Source organism: Helicoverpa armigera, chromosome 11 (genome assembly GCF_030705265.1).
Source record: "Helicoverpa armigera isolate CAAS_96S chromosome 11, ASM3070526v1, whole genome shotgun sequence".
Taxonomy (NCBI): Eukaryota; Metazoa; Arthropoda; class Insecta; order Lepidoptera; family Noctuidae; genus Helicoverpa; species Helicoverpa armigera.
The window spans coordinates 10502063-10523277 of NC_087130.1; the positions used below are offsets into that span (position 1 = coordinate 10502063).

The 21215-nt window shown below is 33.9% G+C and overlaps 1 protein-coding gene across 4 annotated transcripts; it reads left to right on the top strand.

Moving 5' to 3' along the window:
- The first annotated feature begins 87 nt into the window (after positions 1-87).
- Positions 88-20295, top strand: LOC126056706 (protein lifeguard 1). Of its 4 annotated transcripts, none has more exons than XM_064037094.1 (8): positions 88-218; positions 964-1139; positions 7479-7669; positions 13760-13861; positions 14218-14324; positions 14778-14937; positions 17687-17816; positions 18197-20295. In XM_064037094.1, the coding sequence occupies exons 2-8, from the start codon at positions 1109-1111 to the stop codon at positions 18427-18429; spliced, it is 954 nt and encodes a 317-aa protein (XP_063893164.1). In that variant the 5' UTR covers positions 88-218; positions 964-1108; the 3' UTR covers positions 18430-20295. The 4 variants fall into 4 exon arrangements, with proteins under 4 accessions (XP_063893164.1, XP_063893166.1, XP_063893165.1 ...); XM_064037096.1 differs by having other exon boundaries at positions 964-1048; XM_064037095.1 differs by lacking the exons at positions 88-218; positions 964-1139 and adding an exon at positions 6174-6324.
- Positions 20296-21215: the final 920 nt, after the last annotated feature.

A 21215-nucleotide genomic window follows, 5' to 3' on the forward strand; every position in this document is an offset into this window, starting at 1 on the left:
GGAAAATATATATATATATATATATCAAAATGAAGATTTGGCACAAAGGCTAGAACGCCATGCCATTAAAAATTAAAAAAAAAAAAAAAAAAAGAGACGGATCTGACACGATTTTGTGCCATTGAAAGTTATTTTTGCCTGTAAAATTTTGTGATATCTCATCAAGTGTTTGTTTGTTTCTGTTGTTTTACGAAGCGGAAAATCCACTGTCACGCCAGGTACTGTTTATTTTTTGTAGTTTCATAACAGATCGATCATACGTTGCGTTGCGACATTTGTCTACCGTCTAGTACTTTCTAAGGTGATTTTCCAGTTCACACTAGATCTTTCTATCTGTTTTAATACGATTTATTAAGTAATTCATCCATACTGTGATTATATTTACGATTGGAGTTAATTTATATGGTAAAATCGACGGTAAGTGAATCAATAGGACTTGAATTGCATCACAATTTTGGTTTTGTTTGTGTGTATTGTACCAATACTACGTAATATTCGCCAGTTTATTACCCTATTGTTAAACAAAATATAACGTAATTCTTGATATATTATAATAGTTACGCATTTTAAATATCTGTGAAATATGTGAGCTGTTGTGTTGCTTTTTTTTGTTTCTTAAAAGCATAACAAATATTTGCATTTCTTATGTTTAAACTTACAGATGTCAAAATTCGGTCATATAACACTGTTTTGATACGGAATCGTCCCCTTTTTTCAATAAGGTCAAAAGGATAATTATTTTACAATTCAGTTTTATTATTGTTGTTTTACCCATAGATTTGTCATTTGATCTATGTGCCTTTTGTAAAAAAAAAACCATGCTAAACACTCCAGAAAGGGCATTAATCATGTTTGCTTCTAGAAAACCACTAACCCAATTTTATTATTCAGCAATCATAAACATTATGATTGATATGCGTTAAGATGACATGTTAATCTAATCTATTCTTTACATTGTTTCAGTTTATCAGTGTGTAAGTGCCGAAAACTACCAAAACGGCTACCGAAAACTTAAACTCGAAAGACCAACCAAATTACAACACCATGTGTATGTATACTTTTTAATTATTTTTCTAACCATAGACAATTTTTTTCTGCAGTTGGAACTATGTGGCAGAACCCAGGTGTTTATCCAGGAGGTTGAATATTAATTTAATTCTTTGCACTGTTGATATTAAATGATAAAAGAATATTAAATTATTTTAATTGAAAATTGAATTGGATGTGGTGATAAAAGTAGTATACTACATATATTATGTTTTATCTTTGCTCATAAATAAGGGATTTGGAGTTGAATGAGCAATGTTTCAGCCGTAATATCCAATAAGTAAAATATTGTTGCTGATATGCTAATCAATTACTTTTATCTTACATCCTATTGAAGTATGCAATGAAATAATCATACCTATTTGTAAGTCCAAAGTATCACAAAGTATTATTCATAATTTTTGGGTATAAGATAGATACATATTTAATCTCAGTGACAAGCATATCTATCTGCCTTAATAAACATACATAAAAAAATACTATCAAGGCCTCTCTTACTAAAACAATTATGATATTTTATACTAAACATACTATTTAATTAGCTAAAAAGTTCTTTAATCATTTAATAAACAATCTATGTTGCATTGCACCAGCACAGACACCTCCATTTTTTATCTGTGTACAATATGAATGTACTCATGTTACTTAGATGATATATCATTATTGTAAATAACACAGAAAACAAACAAACCTCTATTGTATTGTTACCTTTTTATTGCTTATGGCAGATGAATTGTTTGCTTCAATACAACCTAAGCTTGCTCTACAGGCAATTGAACATTTTAGGCAGCCTCTTATCTCTTTGAACCTAAAATTATGACCCTTTGGGGACAACAAACTTTAGATTTTATTTTTAAATCCTATCCTAAGACACAAGCGCTATCGTCTAAACTCTAAACATAGCCTCTTTACACATTAAGTACAATCAAAAACAATTTTAGACCTCTTTTATCAGAATTGAATGATCTGCAAAATAGTTATACATACTATTGGAACTACACAATATGCTAAAAATAAACCGTCAGTACATAGGTATTATTCATATATGATAAAGCATAGTTACCTACACCATTTATTTTCCTTAATATATTATATACTGTTGTGACATTATCAAAATGACTAACCAAGATATATGGATTGGTTGTTCCAAGTATTTGCAGTTCTTACAACAATATATACTTTCTTTGTCATAACATCATTTGATATGTATGTAAAGACTTAAGGAAGTATGTTTTGGCTAATACAGTAATCATTTAATCAGTTATTGACGTTTTATGTGCAGATTATAACTTGGTTATCTATTTGGATAATATATAAATGAAAGATATGAAAAGAATGTAGATTGCTGTTACCGACAATATCTTGTTGAAGGTCAAAGATTTCTTAAACAAAAGTTATGTAATAATAGAAATCTTATCACAATTCAAAAGACACACAAAGTACAGTCAAATTCATTCTTTATCAGGTATCCACCAAAAGTCCCTTCTTTGTTTCTCACGAAATTATTCCTTCAATAATAACGACTTTCCATGTTATTATTCCGCCCCTCTATAATTAAACAATTATCCAATACACTCAGAAAATTGCGCTACGTCACACATAAATACGTCTATTTCGCCTATATGTGATAAATCTCGATATCTCAAGAGGTCTCTAGCACACCTTCCTAAGTCTTTAGAAGGAGTTTTCAGTTATTCGTTTCCGCGTGTTACCCAATCAGTACATATTCGCGGGAAGTCCCGAGAAAGGAGGCAGACGCTATCATTTGTCGCCCGTATCCGATTATAACTTTACGCAGTGGGCACAAAGTCCAATATGCTTTGCAAATTGAATCTTTATTCCTATACTGCGGATTACAATAACCGAATAAAGATAAAAAATAATATAAGCTTCATATTTATGTTGAATATCAATCTCTACTCAAAAAACAAAGGATGGATCGGTAATTGTAATCCACAGTTACGGGTTTGAGCCATCGTCTATCCAGAGATCGTAGTGTGACCACTTTTGATTTCTGTGCTCCTGGTACAATAAGGCCTAGCTACTATTGTTTTCACACGGCTTTGTGCGTGTGTGGTTGTAATCACCGGCAATCATTGTTCAGCTTTATACATATGTCAATGTTATATTATCTCGCTTTATGATGTCTTGGTATATTGTAAGATATAATGATATGGCGATAAGGTTGCTGACGCAGGTATCTTAATAGGAAAATAGGTGTGATGTTATTATTTAAATAGAATTTATGTCAATTGAAAATTGCTCCAGTTGTGATCACAGCTCTTCTTCCAGTCATGTGGCTTTTTCTGTGCAATTGATAGGCATAGCTTCAATATGTTATCTGAAAAGGATAGATACAGAAATAATGTGTTTGGATACCTACACATAAATTAAGCTATACTCATCATATCAATTTTATTAGAGATCGATGTACCATATCGTTTGTTTTCTTTGTCTGATGTTATCTGACAAGTGATGACATTATTTCCAGCAATATTGTCTTTCAAATCACTTTTCACGTTTCACTGGCCGTCCCCTTATCTATTATCTAGGTGTCTGTCTTAAGAAAACACTTCAGACATAAATAAATTCTGCAAGAAATGCACATACATTACTAGCCCCTTACATAATAATGTTACCGACTTGATGTGAAAGTTATTTTTAACGTGAAAGTTCTTACTTGACCAAACATTTTTTTTCTGCTCTTTAGTGACACTGTGACTTTTTGGTAGGTAGATAACTCATCAAAACGTATGTTATCATTTCAACTTTTTGCGTTGTGTTTTATGTATTTAATTAAAATGAAAACTTGAATTCGGAATGTCCATTTACGCACAATGACTCAGTAACTGGCTGAAAAGAAGCCAGACGTCCTCGCTCTACAAGAGCAAAGAGTATTCACTCACTTATTCAGTATGTACCTATACGACCTCCGTAAATGACCGGTAGCATCAATAAGCATTAAGTACTTACAACAGATAATCCTATTAAACAGTACTCATGAAAAACTCACAAACGCGTTTTCACGCACACTATATCAATATGTTAGTGTTTTCCACGCACACAGCCATAGTTTCGCAAGGAAAGAACAATTTTGACGTCACACATACTCACTCACACTAGCGTATTTTGAGTGCACACTTAAGGTTAGCCTTTGATACGAGAATGCATTTGTGTGGGTGGGCTCCACATTACATATACAATTATTAAAACAGTTTGTAGAGGTTTTTCCCATTGTAAACGTGACGCATGGTACATTTTAGTCCCTTTTCCTGAACGTACCAGATAATAAACAATAGCCAGTAACTACCCAGTTTGTACAACGTCAGTACAACATTAATTAATTGGCAATGAGGAAAAAATATCCACATAATGTTCTTTTATTTCATACAAATATACACCAACTTGCAAAAAAAAAATCCTCTGTAAATATTGTCGATGTTTAAAGCTTCAAATGGTTTAAGAAATACAAACGTTGTACTATATTTTAAAATCGATTGTCTATTTGATTTTTTATTGCTCATATATGACTCCAAGCCAAGTTGCAATTACATCGGACCTTCGTCGGATGTTGTGTGACGTCAATTTTTATCTTCCTTTCCTCAATGCCCAAATGATTCATGAAAACGACAATCCCCGTATCACCGTGACTCATTCCAATGTCGTATTCAGTAAAAGATAGTGTTCTTTATATTATGATCAATACTTTTATCCCCGATAACTCCTTGCTTTGTTTTATACATTTGTACAATTATTCATACTTCAAACTTCCAAAAGTACTCCTCCTTCGACCACTTTTTCATTTACTATCAGATATAATAAATAAAAGAAGGTATCCCTAGCTATCCTTCGAAAATATGAAGGCCTCCTATGAAGAGATTCCAAATAAAAAGGTTTCACTTATTTTTGCAGTTTTCATATCAGGTGTCGTGAAACAGGACTACCTACCTAAAACGGACGACAAGTATTATCTTAAATATTAAAGGCAAAGGTAATAGGTACATGCTCGTCCACTTAGAACAATGTTTTTAATACCTTTAACGTTACACTAATCTTAATAAATAAAGCAGCCAAATTCTACATGCGTCTTGGCTTCGATTCAACTGTACGGATCGATAACTAAGACGCCATTATTTGAGACAAAGTAATGAAAAAAACACCATTAAACCGGTGCCCTTCGTTTCACCTTTGCAAGATACATAAGTTATGCCCGACTATCCCCTATCTAAAGTGTAAGGGGAGCTAGACAGCCGAACAAAATCTGTCTGCAAAAGGGGGGGGGAAACAAACAGTTAAGACACAAACATATGGTGCCCTTAAAATATTTAGATTGTCACCTAACAATTGTTCTAAAAAATATATTAGTTTTGCTACTACTCATCTTTATAATTTTGCTCACACCAATAAAGTATATTTTTATGTTTGTCTATTGTTATGTTTCAAGTTATTTATCAAATTTTAATTTGTCTTACAAGAAACAAATAAAAATAAATATTGATAATGGCGTCACCGTTTACTTGGTACTTCGAAATAGCTATTGATTTTAGTCAACCATGAAACATCGATGAGTATCTCACAGTAAATATTTGATGGCGATATAATTCGATAGTGCTGATAAACATGATAAGACTGTCAAGAAATTATTGGATAATGAAGCATTATTGCTAAAATGTTAAATAAAAAAAATTCTAGTCAAAAAACCTAGCTAAACATGTTTTTGGGAGATGTTTACGACACAAGTTGATTTCTGTATGTACTTAGAAGTCTACACAGTTCTTTGTCTCCATTCTTAATCGAGCATCTAAAATCTACATAACGGTTAAGATTAAAAATAGCAAGCACAGAAGTAAAATTCCTTGGCTCGACAAAACTGACTTTGGGGAACCCCCTTTCACAAACGTTTGCCAACCTTCACACATTTCATTATCGTTTGTTATCGTAGTCTAGTAATACACACTCGAATTTGCACCTTATTGCTATAGATATATGTTGCAATTTGTGTCCACTGTTATACATATGTTCAAGTTTATTCGCGGTATGCAGTCCCTATGAATGTTTATGCTACGCTGTTATCCAGCCAGCTTACAATATCACTTTATCAAACGAATTTGTCACTTATTGATGTACTGATAAAGTCCATATTTGTTTTAGCATAGCCATTAGTGTTAATTTCTAGGATATGGAGTGTCATATGTCTGTCCCGTTTGTTCAAATATTATGTCATTTGGTTGTTTCATTCATTATTGTGAAGTGTGGGTGCAATGTCGGAGAGTAAAGGTGTGTCGTGAATTTTAATTTTTTAAATGTCGCTCAAAATTGTGTTTGTCTCGTATAAAACGTCTCACTATTGTCTTCGTCTTAAAACTGCTATTGTATTGTCTGAAAATTTCGTGTGGATGCTTCGTCACGTTCTCGACACTTGGTTTGAAGTCTCCAAAATTGATAAACTCAAGTTCTTTGGTAAAGATCTTCTCCAAAAAATCGGGAACCTGATAAGGCATTCTTCTTAATTTCTGGGGCTTCGAAGTTGTATTCATTACCTCTTTAGTCTTCTCCCTCTCCTTGGATATTTCTTCTTAATGACTTTGTTTTATCTTACGATTCGGACTTCTAAAAGTCAGGTCAGCTTCATCGCGTAATTCAGTTGTGTACCGTAAGAGAGCTGATATTTAGGTTAGCAGTTAACATTATCTGGTCTTCCACGTTGACCATCAATCATCATAGTTTTACATAATTCTTTTCCGCATCTTTTACGCCCCAGATTTTTTTCTGTACAAAACACAGTCATCACTGGTTTCTTGGCAGCATATACCCTTTATTTCAAATTGGCAAAAAAAACGGATATTAGTAGCGAATCATATTGATACATAGTATTTGGAATTCAGCATATAATTATAATGTTATGCTAAGCTGATAAGGCATAGGCTGAATTTTCTTAGAATATAAACATTGGTTCGAATAATTCTGCACAAGGAAATAAACAGCTACATTACATAATGCCGTAAGATCGTATTAACATTCATATGGCGATAAATAAATTGTTTAAAAATGTAAACTATTCATAGCACAGCCACCTAGCAAGTATCAAAATCATTTGTCAATAACTCTTCCATTAGTAACTTAAAACTTAATGCAAGTTAATTTAAAACTGGTTTCCTTATCTAAACTATTTTACCACATATCTGAGTCATCTTAAATGTGTGGTACATATAATATTACTCAATATATTGAAACAAAGTGTCTTGATTCAAGGTCACAATGTTGTTCCTATGTTAATTAGTACTCCCATCAATAACTATCCACATATAATTATCCGTATAATTAGTAATTTATCAAATAAGATTTATTAAAGGAAAATTGCAGTCGTGACTGTGTTTAGTTTATAAACAAGAAGAAGGATGCATATTGACTTATTCTTTTGATGTCTACAGATCAGAATCAAGGCGGGTATCCGCAGCAAGGTGGATACCCGCAGGGCGGTTACCCACAGGGAGGATACCCACCCCCACAGGGTGGATACCCTCAGGGCGGTTACCCACCGGGGGGTTACCCGCCGGGCGGATACCCACAACAAGGCGGATATCCTCCCCCGCAGCCAGGATACGGCGCAGGATATGGCGAGGTGAGTGTTTTGAATTTTCCTTTAAAAGTATTGCTAATAAGCTGCCGGAATAATAATTTGTTAAAACGGGTGTTGTTGCTAACGGAAAATATTATCATACTTCCTACTAATAGTATAAATGTTGAAGTTTGTATGTATGAATATGTTTTCCACTTTCACGCAAAGGCTACCGAATTATTGTGTAACTTAACAGTAATACCGCTTGTATGTCAGAATAACATAAGGCTAATTTTTATCCGGGTGCGGAAATTCAGTTCCACGGGACACAGGTGCAACCGCTATTGTACAAAATACTTGCGATTCTTATCACAAAACTCAGACAGTCAAAGGTCGTTTTGGGGCCTCCACCCCACTATATTGAATGAGTGAATTTTATGACGCGGCGTATAATCGACGCCTACGCAACGAATGTGTTCGCTCGCGTAATATTTTTTAGGTTTCAAGGTTAGCGTGCTAAATTCTACCTCGAAACTGAAGTAGCAATGACCTAGAATTTTTGCTACACGTGTATACCCGGAAATTTTATTTTATTTGGGTTATCAGACATCTGGATTGTTTTATTCTGTTGAGCCTATGTCGTGGTGGTATCTTTAGAAACCGTTACTTTACAAGAAATCCTTTGTCTGCTGTCTTCAATCTAATATAGATCTATGTAAACTAACATATACATACATATAATAAAGAGGAAACATATTTTTGTTTGTACCAAAAAAGGATCCGAAACTACTGCACCGATTTGAAAAATTCTTTCAGTGTTGGAAAGATACACTCTTCCCGAGTAACATAGGCTATACCTAGGGCTGCCATCCGTCCGGGTTTCCCCGGATTTGTTGAAGGCCGTCCGGGGGCCGTCCGGACGGGGTTTCAAGAAGTGTCCGGGGAAAACCCGACACTTTTCATGTAAGGAGGCACCTCATTGAATTTAAGTATATGTTAATAGTAACTGGATAACAAATTAGGTATTATTTTGTTAAAAAAAAATCGTACTCGTTCGGGGAAAAAATGCGATTTACGCCAAATGTCTGGGTTTTTTAAATGTTTGTCCGGGTTTGGCGAAATTCGAGATGGCAGCCCTAGCTATACCTTATCACGGTAAGGGCAGTAGTTCCCACATGTAATGAACGGATCCCAAATAGTCTGGAGCCAGTGAAAAAAAAAGGCTTCCTTATTCCCCGGGTACGGGAGATAGTACCCTCTCGGGACTAGAAAATGAGAGGTCATGTACTTTATTGGGAAACTTGGAGTTTATATGACAAGTTCAGACAGACTAATTTTTTAGCTGACCAGGAAAGTTCAGGTTATTTTTAATTAATATTCAATTTGCAGAGTATATTAAAGGAGTATTGATAGTACCGTCTGTCTCGTATTACTCATTCTGTGTGTAACTGTTTCATAACAAATTAGTGTATTGCATTTCATATGTTGCACTGATGTAATTAAATCATTTCTACTATCTACGTCAATTAGACACACAGATAGTTTTTAGAGTGGAAAGTATATCTTTTTCTACTTTTTGGGATAGAAACACCATTAAAATCTCGTGATGAGAGATTTTTGATCCCCTTTTAGAGGGGATAGTGTGAGATGCAGTACCTATTATTTAAGTTCGAATTTAAACGGGATATCAAAAAATCCTCCAAAAAGCAAATACGATGGAATGCCAGTGAAGCGAGCGCTAATGTCAATATAATTATATCATTACAATATAAATAACGGTATTACTCATACATTTACAAACTACGTCACACCACAAGCAATCCTATTAAAACTAATCAAGTATACCACGATACAATGACAGTGTTTTGACATGACTTATAGTAAAATGTATGAAGTACCAGTGACGTGTATTTCTTTGAATGCAGTTAGGAGGACTCGGCTTTCGACTAGTTAGTAATGTTTATTGATTTTCCTGTTCGTTGGAGGGGGGATCCTACTCATAGTTGTATTGTTATAGTACTTATGTATGTTGGTTTGTTTAGATTGCCTTTTTGGCTTGGGTTACTGTGTATATGACGCGATTAAGATGTTCAGACTCGCGTTCTAAGTTAAGGAGAGACGGTGCTATTCAGGATAAATAATATTAAGTTCTTACTTTTTTACATTCATCGTTCTTATTATGCATTGGAGCCAGTAGGGATTTTAATGGGTCATTCCTTGCGTAGGTATTACATTTAGATTTATATGGTTGCTTGCTACCTTTTGATAGTTGGGAATAAATATCTTCAAGTATAGACTATTGTTTCATATTGGACTGTTTGTGCATATATGTCAGAACGTTTGTTTGTAAATATCTGCGGACCAATGCAGAAAGAAATTCCTAGATTCCTTGTGTAGATTGGATACCAATGTGTTTATATATTATTGTAATAATCTTAGTTCGCTTTTTTCAACTTCAAGACAGAAAAAACGGAACATTATTTTTTATCATTATTGAAAACAGAATCAACCAAGATAGACACCACAGGTGGACATTTGAATTAATTAAACCAGTTGGGCAGCTACTTAAAATACTATAAAAATATTCTCTAACATACCATATCAGTAATCCGGTTTTGACTTTAAAACAACAAGTGATCTTTGTAAATTCTTTATCAATAGATGTAAGATAAGGGACTAGCAAAGTCACATTTAGTATTAATTCCTGAGTCAATACAGCCACTTTGAATGATGATATTCTATCCTTGAGTATGTTGTAAAGTAGATGTTTCCTGTTGTTGTATCCGCCTTTGGCCTCAGAAACACCACGCTGCATCTCCCATGGAATCTATCGTCTTCACCGTTCTTTCGACCTTTTATTGTTTCTCAACACTGATTCCAAGACCAGGTTTTCTAACTTTCTATAAGTATAATGTATAAATAAATGTACGTATCTTTATCTGTCTCAAGTAATGTTGGTCCAGGTTCTATTCTTTGTTGCAAGCCAATGCAATCACGATGACGATTATTTCTCTTATTCATGTAAATCTGTTTATATTGTCATCTTGAAACTTAGCCTATCCTGTATGCGTAGTAACTCAGGTCAAAGACCCTCTCAAGTATACATTTCCGTCACGGTTTAGGATTTGACCACTCACTGCAGTTGCGTTACACATACACAAGTTAATACATTCACTACCCTTTAAAATGGGACACCGCGAGATTATATAATTTATACTTCCATGCTAATACAATAAATTAAATTGTAGGGAAGTAATGATTTTTACTGGGCCCATTTTGAAAATTGCTTTTACAAAAACTTGACTTTAACATCTTAATCATGCATGATATAAAATTGCAAATACATAGATTTATGCAGTTAAGCATTCATCATTTTAATGTAATGATCATGATGATAATGATGATGTGAATAAAATTATCCTGCTACACCACATAGTTTATACGCCTACTTAAATAATTATCTCATTGATGTTCATTAGTGCAATGTATATTTATGACAGGTCAATGCGAACATTTTACCTACGATAGGCATATAGTTATCAGAAGTGTGACTAACTGGGATTTTACAGGGTAATAACTTGTAATAATAATAGTCCAATTAAGTTGTCTCCTTTTAATGCCATATTTGCACAAAGCGAGTGAATAAGCTCACCTCTACGATATGTATAATTTTATCTTAAAATCTGTGTAGCCATTATTGAAAACACTATCAGTATCAAAGTTCGTTACAAAAACAAAGCTGAAATAATATTTATCTTCTGTTATCTATTCTTATCCATGAATCATCTTTGTTCTCGAATTATTTCTAATCTTGATCATTCAACACAGCTCGAAAGTACTTACTACTGAGAGATTATCTCTAGAAAATTCTTCCTAATATACAAACCTATGTAGGTAAATTACTCATATCACATATTTTCTTATTTATTTCTATTTATTTATTAAAAGGCATTCTAAATCTTGCTATACGATGCCCATTTCTGAATTAAGTCGGCTAAAAAGATGGCCTTCTAAATTCAAAACCTTACATAACGGTTCATTTTCGCGCCAGTTTCGTGCGGCCCGTCCCTCCTGTCTAACTTATCAGTTTTACCCATTTTGGTATCAGCTTATCACCCTACAACGATATGGCTTGATAAACATAACTTAGTATACAGAAAACACGGCCACAATCATGTCTCAGGTAAATTTTACTCGAAATTTCTAGTAAATATCTGTTTGTACACTTGGAAACAATGAAATTTGGGGCTATTGTAAATTCTTACATATTTTTATACCAAATAATGTATATTTTGGGAAGGTAACTTAGTGACCCGTTTTCATTGCCTCCAAGTATAATTGGTGTGATTGAGGTTATGTCATTATGCTTGTGTAATATTTCTATGTTTGCTGTTTCGAAAGGATTTTGGGGAAGTTTAAATTAGTACCTATAAAGTTCATGTAATAAACAGGTAGTCATTTATTGATTTTTTTGCATGAAAATAATTCTTCAGTATTGCCAGTTGAAAGACATTACTTACTGCAGTTCTTTATTATTCAGAATGGAAAGTACTTGTAGTATGTAAAATATTTATAGAGTGTAAACAAATCATTTCTTCCTACATGTTGAAATTGTCATGTTGTTATTTCACATACATTAGGTACATTTTGGATGGTTCTAGAATAATACCAATAGGTTTATACAAAGTTATTTTTATATAAGTACCAACGGAAGTTCAAATTCCTGTACACAATACAAATTAATGGTAATTTGACATAATTGATAACATAAAAGGATTATCCTAATTGAAAAGTAGCACGATTTTACAGTACTTTTTCCTATGCTCAGTTTTGACCATATCAGGTCATCAGCCTATTTTATCGTCCCACTGCTGGGCACAGACATCCTCTCACACAGAGAAGTTTTGACCTTTTTAAATTGTAAATCATCAAATGCCCTTTCCCGCTGTGGGTGCAGCGCGATTGAGTGTCAGACTCATACTGACTAAAACCCATCATATTCCTTCTTAAGCCCTTCATGTACCAATACCAAGGTAACTCTTTCCAACAATCCCGCAGCCCTGGGAGAAGTTTTGACCTCAAAGAAGGACAAATGCTTGTATTCTCAGTACTGTAAACATATCGATTCTTCGCTCCAGACATTATGGCGCCCTCGTGGAGATGGTTTCGTCGTTATGACCTATCCTAAAAGTCGTGGTAGTTATGTATGTGTGTGCAATGTCAGAAGGGGTCAATTTTTTTTGCCTTTATGTGTATTGGCAATTTTTCTCTAGTGGTGTACCTAGTTGATTTATGTAATTACTAGCTGTTCCCTGCGGTTCTTTCTGCGTCTCGAGGGTACTATTTCCCGCACCCGGATAATAGTAGTCCACGCATTTTACCAAGTTTTAGAGTGGACCATCTGTCTGAGTACCAAAATTCATTTAGGTACGTCGGTTTCGTGGTGTTGGAGTAAACGAAACAATCAGACAAAGTAACTTCGATAATATTATTCAGGCTTTATTATATTGCGGTAGTTTTTAATAGTACCAAGATAAACATCATACAAGACTAACAAATAAGTAACCTAACCTTCAGTTCTAAAAGTGATTGATTTAGCCATTATACATAGCTAGGCATGTTCTATAGTGAAAAATAATGAAGCATGAGGATCGATTCTTCGTGACCTCGAGAACACCATATATTTGCTGCGGTTTTATATTACCAACCCTGTGACACGTTGCAATTTCGCGATAATTATGTAACTTTTCAAAGTTATAGGTACTTTTAATTTAATTACTTTGACTAATTGTATTTTGGGACCAATGTTCGAGCAAAGGTTAAAGAAAAGATCTTCACAAAACATGAACTTTAAAGTCTGAAATCACCAATATCAACCAGTAGATATCTTAGTATAGGCAAAACTGTTGACCGTACTTCTACCTAGTATTTCTTCAAATACAGATACAGCACATCAACCTACCTCAAACTGTCAAAATTAGTTCAATAGATTTTCAATCTTATCACAATGGAGAAAGGGTTAGTGATCCATTGGTACAATTTGTCAGGTTCGGGTACGTTGACCTGCTGGCGTCTGTACCTATAAGTATATAATATATTTAAGTGTATATCAAATCAACATGTGTATAATATTGTGTTGTTTGTTCGTTACAGCCAGCAGGATACGCGCCTCCGGGGGGGAGCCTGGGCGAAGATGGAGAAGTTAAAGGCTTCGACTTCACTGAACAGTCCATACGCAGATCTTTTATTCGCAAGGTAACTAACAAATTTTTTTTTACTCAAAATCACATAGGAATAATACAAACTATCTTGCCTACTTAAAATGTTCTTTAAACGCAAGGCCTACTGAAAATTTCAATCATCTATATTATGCCCCTGAGTACATAAGAGCTGCAATTTGATTCAATATTATTATTTAAAAAAAACACTTTTAGGTTATTCAGCCAACACATAATTAAGTACATCATTTCTAAATAAGTAATGAAGTACATAATTTCAAAATCAAAGTTTATCTCAATTGTATTTTTTTATTAAAACACCATGTTCAAATGTAACTATTTTATTTTTCTTTGTTTTCCCCACAATTTATGCTTTTTTCTGGTAACTTCCAGGTGTACGCGATTCTCATGTGTCAGCTGCTGGTCACGATGTCGTTCATCGCGCTGTTCCTGTTCCACGCGCCCACCAGGACCTGGGCGCAGCGCAATACTTATCTCTTGTAAGTAGTGCTAGATATTTTAATGACAAATGTATTTTGAGGGGGTTCTTGTACTAGATTACAGGGTGAAGCTAGTTTTTGTCCGTGGCTAAATAACAGCCGCAAGAGTAATAAGGTAAGGTTAGTCTATCTGCTGTTGGATGACCAGAGACAGAGGGCACGTTAAATTGCTCAACTGTCTTTCATGCATTTTCGGCAGTCATTACAGGTAGTCAGAGCCCGGGTAACTTGGTTGACTAAGTCGGACATAGCTAGTAGTTCCATGCAAAACGTTGGTACTCATTTGCATCTGGTTAGACTGGAAACCAACCCTGACATAGGAAAAGGCTGGGCAGCTTATACGTTACAGCCTTTTTATCGTCCCACTGCTGGGCACAGGCCTCGTCTCACACGGAGAAGGATTGAGCATAAATACTTTTGTTTATAAAACTAATGATACATTGTTATTTCCAGCTGGATAGCTCTGGTGGTGGTGTTTGTCTGCCTGATCGTGATGGCGTGTTGTCACGACGTGCGGCGGAAGGCGCCGCTGAACTTCATCTTCCTCGGCTTGTTCACTGTCGCTGAAAGCTTCTTACTGGGTCTCACTTCTAGCGTCTATCAAGTTGATGCGGTAAGTACCTATGCTATCTATTATACATAAAATAAATCCCTGTATCCCTTGGTCACGCCATTAGACCGTTTGAGCTAAAAATTTAGGAACAGTAGCTTAGAACCGGGAGAAGGAGGTAGGATATTTGTCACCAGCTACGGGAAGCAGTTATCTCGAGGCTCGAGGATGTGGATTGTTATCAGACACCTGCTACGATAAAAATCCACATCGTAATTAAGAATGTCCTTCATTTTTAGGGTTCCGTACCTCAAAAGGAAAAAACGGAACCCTTATAGGATCACTTTGTTGTCCGTCTGTCTGTCTGTCTGTCTGTCTGTCTGTCAAGACCCTTTATCTCAAGAACGCGTGGACGTATTAAGCTGAAATTCACGTGAAATACTCAGGTCTATTGTCCCATTAAGCTGTGAAAATATCAAACTTCTAAGCCAAGCCAATCAAAAGATACAGCCGATTATGTCGATATTTTCAACAAATTTTCGACACTCGCAAAGGAATCAAAACCTACAGGATACTTCCCGTAAACTCAGAGTCTTGAAATTTGGCATGAAGCATTGTCATATAATGCAAATATAGGAAAAATTACGAAAATCTCATTTTTTTAGTTATATAATGTAAAAAAAAATATTCTCATAAAATGAAACTTACTACCTTATTTCTCACAAACAAATAAAGGTATCAAATTGAAATTTATACCAAATACCTAGGTCTATTGTCCCTTTAGGCAGTGAAAAAATCAAACTTCTAAGTTAACGCGATCAAAAGATACAGTAGTTATACCGACACCTTAGACGAATTTCCGTCACACGCTAGGGAATCAAAACCTACAAGGTACTTCCCGTGAATTCAGAATCTTGAAATTCGGCAAGAAGCACCGTTATATAGTACAGATAAAGGAAAAATTGCGAAAATGATAAATTTGAAGTTACATAAAATATTAATATATTATCAAATTAAATCAAATATTTTCCTCATTTCAATGGGGAATTTAAACGACCAAGTTTGACGGTTTTGAGAAAACATTTCTTTGTAGTAAAAGAGTATACTCGCCGTTTATTTCCATTGTCATCAGGTCAGGATCTGATGATGGAAATCCTGAGAAATCGAGGGCAACTATCAGAAATTGTAGGCATGCATAGGATTAAAACTTGATTCTCAGATGTATGTCTGGTGATACTATCAAACAGTGAAGGTTTAGAGCTTACCTGATGATGGAGACGTGAGAAAGTCGAGAGAACTCCTCGACGGTATGTTTTAGTAACGTCGTGTTTGGGCTTATATTATTCGTATTGACGAGAACTTTTCACAGAAGTTAAAAATAAAAACTTTTTACAAAAAAAACAACAAGAAAACTGTTTATATGCATCGGTCTAGATCTCGGTGGTTAAATAAATATTGATGCATCCTCTAGACACGGAATTCTAGACCGATGCACCTAACATCTTTTTCATTTCTTTCTTGCTTTTGCTTTCTTGTTGCTTTTTTATATGTTTGAAGTTGGATTTGTTTGTAAAATGCTACAAAATAAAATAAAGCCGACTTTATAAAACAAAGAAAAGGACAGAATTACACTTTTGTCAAAAATAAAAGATCCCATTAGTACTGAATTCTCATCACCTAAAATAAAATAAGCTGCAACACAAGGTTACGTTATAAATTGTAAAGGAGTTCCCATAACTATATCTGATCTTTGCTATCGATCCCACAATGGCAGTCAAACCTATCTATGTGGAAAGTCTTCGCCAATACGAATAAAATAAGCCCAAACACGTTTTAGTTGCAACATACCGTTCAGGAGTTCCCTCGACTCTCTGTAGTCTCCATAATCAAATCAGCTCCAAACCTTCACTGTTTACCAGTATCCTCAAAAATACACTCACATGTCTGGTTGTGACTCGATGCGTGCCTACAATATTCAAGAGTTGCCCTCGATTTCTCAGGGTTTCCAGATCCTCATCAGATCCTGGTCATCCGAATTGACATCCTCCTTCTTTATGAAAAGTCTTTAACAATAAAAACTAGCATTGCAACCTGTACAATCCTCTGAAACTGCTTGTCTTTTATATTTTTCAAACGATCCTGGACGTTCGTCTCCATGGAATTTTGATAAAATTATAATATTCAAAGAAACGTCATACCATTCTCCACGATTTAAAACTACTTTGATTCATGTCCGTCAGTTTTATAAAATGGGTCAGATATGCCCAATGACCTTAATTAGCTATTTTCAATCAGATTTCTGAATGATGACTACAAAATGTTGTATATAAATAACTTTAATAAAATAACTTTTACAAGGTACTGGCCTACTATTTTAGTTATATTATAAAATAAAAATTATTAACTATTTTGGTCTCACAAAATAATCATAACTATGATTGTTCTAAACTGAACGGTTGGCGCGAGACTCACTTTTTATCTATACAGGATTTGTACGGAACCCTCGGTGCGCGAGTCTGACTCGCACTTGGCCGGTTTATTTGAGATGATTAGAAATAAACGATGTTTTTACTTTCTTTAAAATAAATGAATCTCTCATCCCGTTTGTGTCTTAAATAAGTACATGCTATTTCATCTAATTTTTTTTTTTTAATTTACCCAATCCTATGTGAGAGGAAGACTATACCAATCAGTTAAACGAAAAAAAGGCTGATGATTATGATGATCTTTAACCGAAAAAAAAAAAACGATATTTAATTTTGTGCCTTCTACTAAACTGAATATTAAACAACATATTATTATTTGTTTACAGGTAATGATGGCAGTGGGTATAACGGCAGCAGTTTGCCTCGCGCTGACACTATTCGCGTTCCAGACCAAGTGGGACTTCACCGTCATGGGCGGCTTCTTGCTCTGCGCCACTGTTGTACTACTCGTGTTTGGTAAGTTAACTATGAGGGAAATTACATTTAAAGGCATACAAAAATAAAACAAGGGTCAAGGGTCTTCAAAAAGTGACTTGAGATACACTTTCTTAATAAAAGCTTGAAATGTCTGTCAGTTTTTTAATAAAAACTAGTGGTAGGACACTTGAATACAAGCATTTTACAGTTTTTCCACCAGTAAATAACAAAAAAAAAATTGTTTCTACGTCACTGATAACTTTGTTGCATATTCGGTTCGTTTCTGCCAGTAGTCTTATGTCATTTCAGATAGTCGAATATCAAATAAAAAATATATCTTTTTTGACCCTAGCAAAACGTGGATCACGTAGTTTTTCCCATTACGATCCGAATTCAAATCTGATTTTCTTCTTTTCCAGGTATCGTCTGCATATTCATTCCCGGCAACAAAATAGTGACACTAGTGTACGCGTCTATCGGAGCCCTCATATTCTCCCTGTACCTCGTCTACGACACACAGCTCATGATGGGTGGCAAACACAAGTACAGCATTTCCCCTGAAGAATACATCTTCGCTGCCCTCAACTTATATCTGGATATTATCAACATCTTCTTGTACATTTTAACTATTATTGGAGCCGCTAGAGACTAGGAAAGAGATTAGGGCCTCGGTTTTGAGTGTTTTTAAGTATTTTTTTGCTAAGTTATACTATGACATGGGATGTTTAGTGTAGTCACTGAGTGTCTTTAGTGGCACTAGTGAAGTCACTATCTGACTAAAAGTGACAACAGTGTAGTCACTTTTGACATTGGTTTGGTGACTCTAGTGTGGTCACTATCTGTCTAAAAGTGACACTTCAGTTTTCTGAGATTGTAGTGTCAGTTTTGTGTCGTAGTGTAAACTTAGTTTTTGATGTCGAATCGTATTTTTGGTGTTTGCATAAAAAATAATTACTAAAACTGAAACTACTCTAAAACTGAGCAACGATTGTCTTTTTGCTCGTGAAATATTATAAAAAATATGTAAATGTGGCTTAACTCTTTTTTTGAGATAGAGTACAAGTTAGGTTAGTGTTGTGGGTTTTAGCACATATGTGTGTTTTTTCTCGTAACTGGAGGGGGGTCCGATGGTATCCGAAGTTGCACGGAAATTACCGAGTGAACAGTCATATAAATATAGGTTAGGGTAGTGATGTTAACTTTGATTTTCTTTCTCGTATAAAAAATACATCAAACTTTAAACTTTATGTGAACACCAAAATCTAGCTTCTCAATAAAATTAAATATTTATTCGGACACTACTTATTCCAATGATGGAAATATTCCAAATCTTGTAATTTGTAATTGTCGACTTTATTTGCTAATGTTTATATGTGATGTGATCGATATTTTTGCATTTACTTTGGTAAGGACCGAAGCCCTTTTGAAAAATATTAATAATGACGTGATCCGTGTAACAGGGGCTTATACAATTAATAACAAAAAGCTTATAAGTAGTTATTAATCCACAAATTATAAGAAATTATATTGTCTATGCCTATTAAGCATTTTTGTTCACTGCAGCAACCAAACTTTCACTATCTTCTCAAATTATAATTTAGTTACCACTTTCAAAAACTTGTTAGTTTTGTAATTTTTCACCTATCAAAACTACGAAAGTTTACCACCTTTGAGAATAAAGGTGAGTTTGTTTTCACCTGCTTATTTTTTCCACATAGCAAATAATGCTTGAAATTTAAAATGTTTTTTACATCAATAAGTCCCTTTTAAGGTTGAACATTATAAGCAGGAACGGATCATGTCGATTTAAAAAAAAAAAACAGATTACCTAAAACAATACTTATCTCACTAGAATAGGTGAATAGACTAGGTCGCCTTTGCACTGTAATCAGTCCAAAAAAAACTACTTAACTGTATGTAATTGGCTTTTGGAAAATTTTGCGCAACTTTTGCGCAAAAATATGCTTTGCGCAACTAGTTTGTTGTAATACTATATTTTTATAATACGCAATAAATAATTACAGCTAATTGCTTCAAAAGTTCAAATATCATTAAAATTTCAAAATACTAAAGTTGTGCAATATTTTTCTAAACCTATCTTTGGGCTCGCAATAAGCATTATCATTGTATTTCTGCTCACAAAAGGTTTTATTCAATAAAAATCACATCTATGTGCACAAAGGTGACTTCAAATCCATAGATTTAATTAAAAAGCTGGCCTGTATTTATGGTAATAAACAGTATTGTGATATAAGTATATAAACACTCTATTCTCACACCAGGCTTTTTGGCATATTTTTATGTATCAAAATTTTTCCTCATACATTTAAATAGAAAGTACCAAAAAATTACGTATTTTTAGTACCTACTTGCTTTCTTTCATCACTGAATACCACCATGGTTTATACATACAAACTTAAGAACTAATTAAATAATTTATATTACTATATAAAGTTAGAGTTTATGTTAAGGTTTTTGTTATTTTCCTTTATTAATTAAATGTAAAATATTAATAGTGTTTATTGTTTTTTTTTCTTTATCTCTTTTATTTACCTTTTCGTTTACACTTTGTATGGAATATTTTTTTAAATAAATATTTTTTAATTATAGTAGTGAAATAGTAATCAAAATTGTGTCAATTTTTTTTCCGTTGCGTTAAAAAATCCTATTTTAAAAGTTTTTAGATATAGTGCAAATAACGCCAAGCATATAACAGTATTTTAAATCTAAATTATATCTTAGTACCTAATTCGTGATTCATACACAGAAATGCGCTTTAAAACGATTATAAATTAAAAAGTATTTGCTTCAAACATGAAAACTTGACAATACATCTTAATTATAATAATCTGAGATTAAATGCTAAGCTTTAGTTACTATCGCACATTTTTCAAAATACAACGGTAAAACAAGTATAATATTTGTTATCCATAATATTTGATATTTTCAATAGTTGATTCAAAAGCATTAAAAATAAAATAATAGTTATCGAATCGCAATATTTTATAACATGCCAACTGGCATCAATCAAACACCTAGCCTTATGATTGAACATCGCCTATCGAGTTTTAGGCCCAATTTCACAGACTACATAAACGTTATAAAACAGTTAATTTGAAATAAACGGACGTTTATCTTCACAGTGAAAATGGGCCTCAATGTTTTTCCAGTGCACCTGTCGTCGTATTTAAATGTATTATGCATTGCTTTAAAGTAGTCCAATTAAATCATCAAAATTGTAAGTATATTTTTATGTCGAAAATGCTAGCATAGAGATTTCACCCAAATATAATAATAAATAGAATAGAACGAAGAAAGAAAACGAAAAATGAGTAGAAAACGTTTGGAGAAAATTATACTCACTGTAAATCAACGTTTCGATAACTAGAAATCGTACCTTTTTGTATGTATCTGTTTCATTGTACGTGAAGAGTTGAA

What these genes read in the sequence shown, in the direction of transcription:
- LOC126056706 (XM_064037094.1), top strand. Translation starts at nt 1,109, where the DNA reads ATGTGGCAGAACCCAGGTGTTTATCCAGGAG. An exon ending in GCAGATCTTTTATTCGCAAG is followed by an intron (nt 13,862 to 14,217) that starts GTAACTAACAAA and finishes GGTAACTTCCAG; the next exon opens with GTGTACGCGATTCTCATGTG. An exon ending in TGTTGTACTACTCGTGTTTG is followed by an intron (nt 17,817 to 18,196) that starts GTAAGTTAACTA and finishes CTTCTTTTCCAG; the next exon opens with GTATCGTCTGCATATTCATT.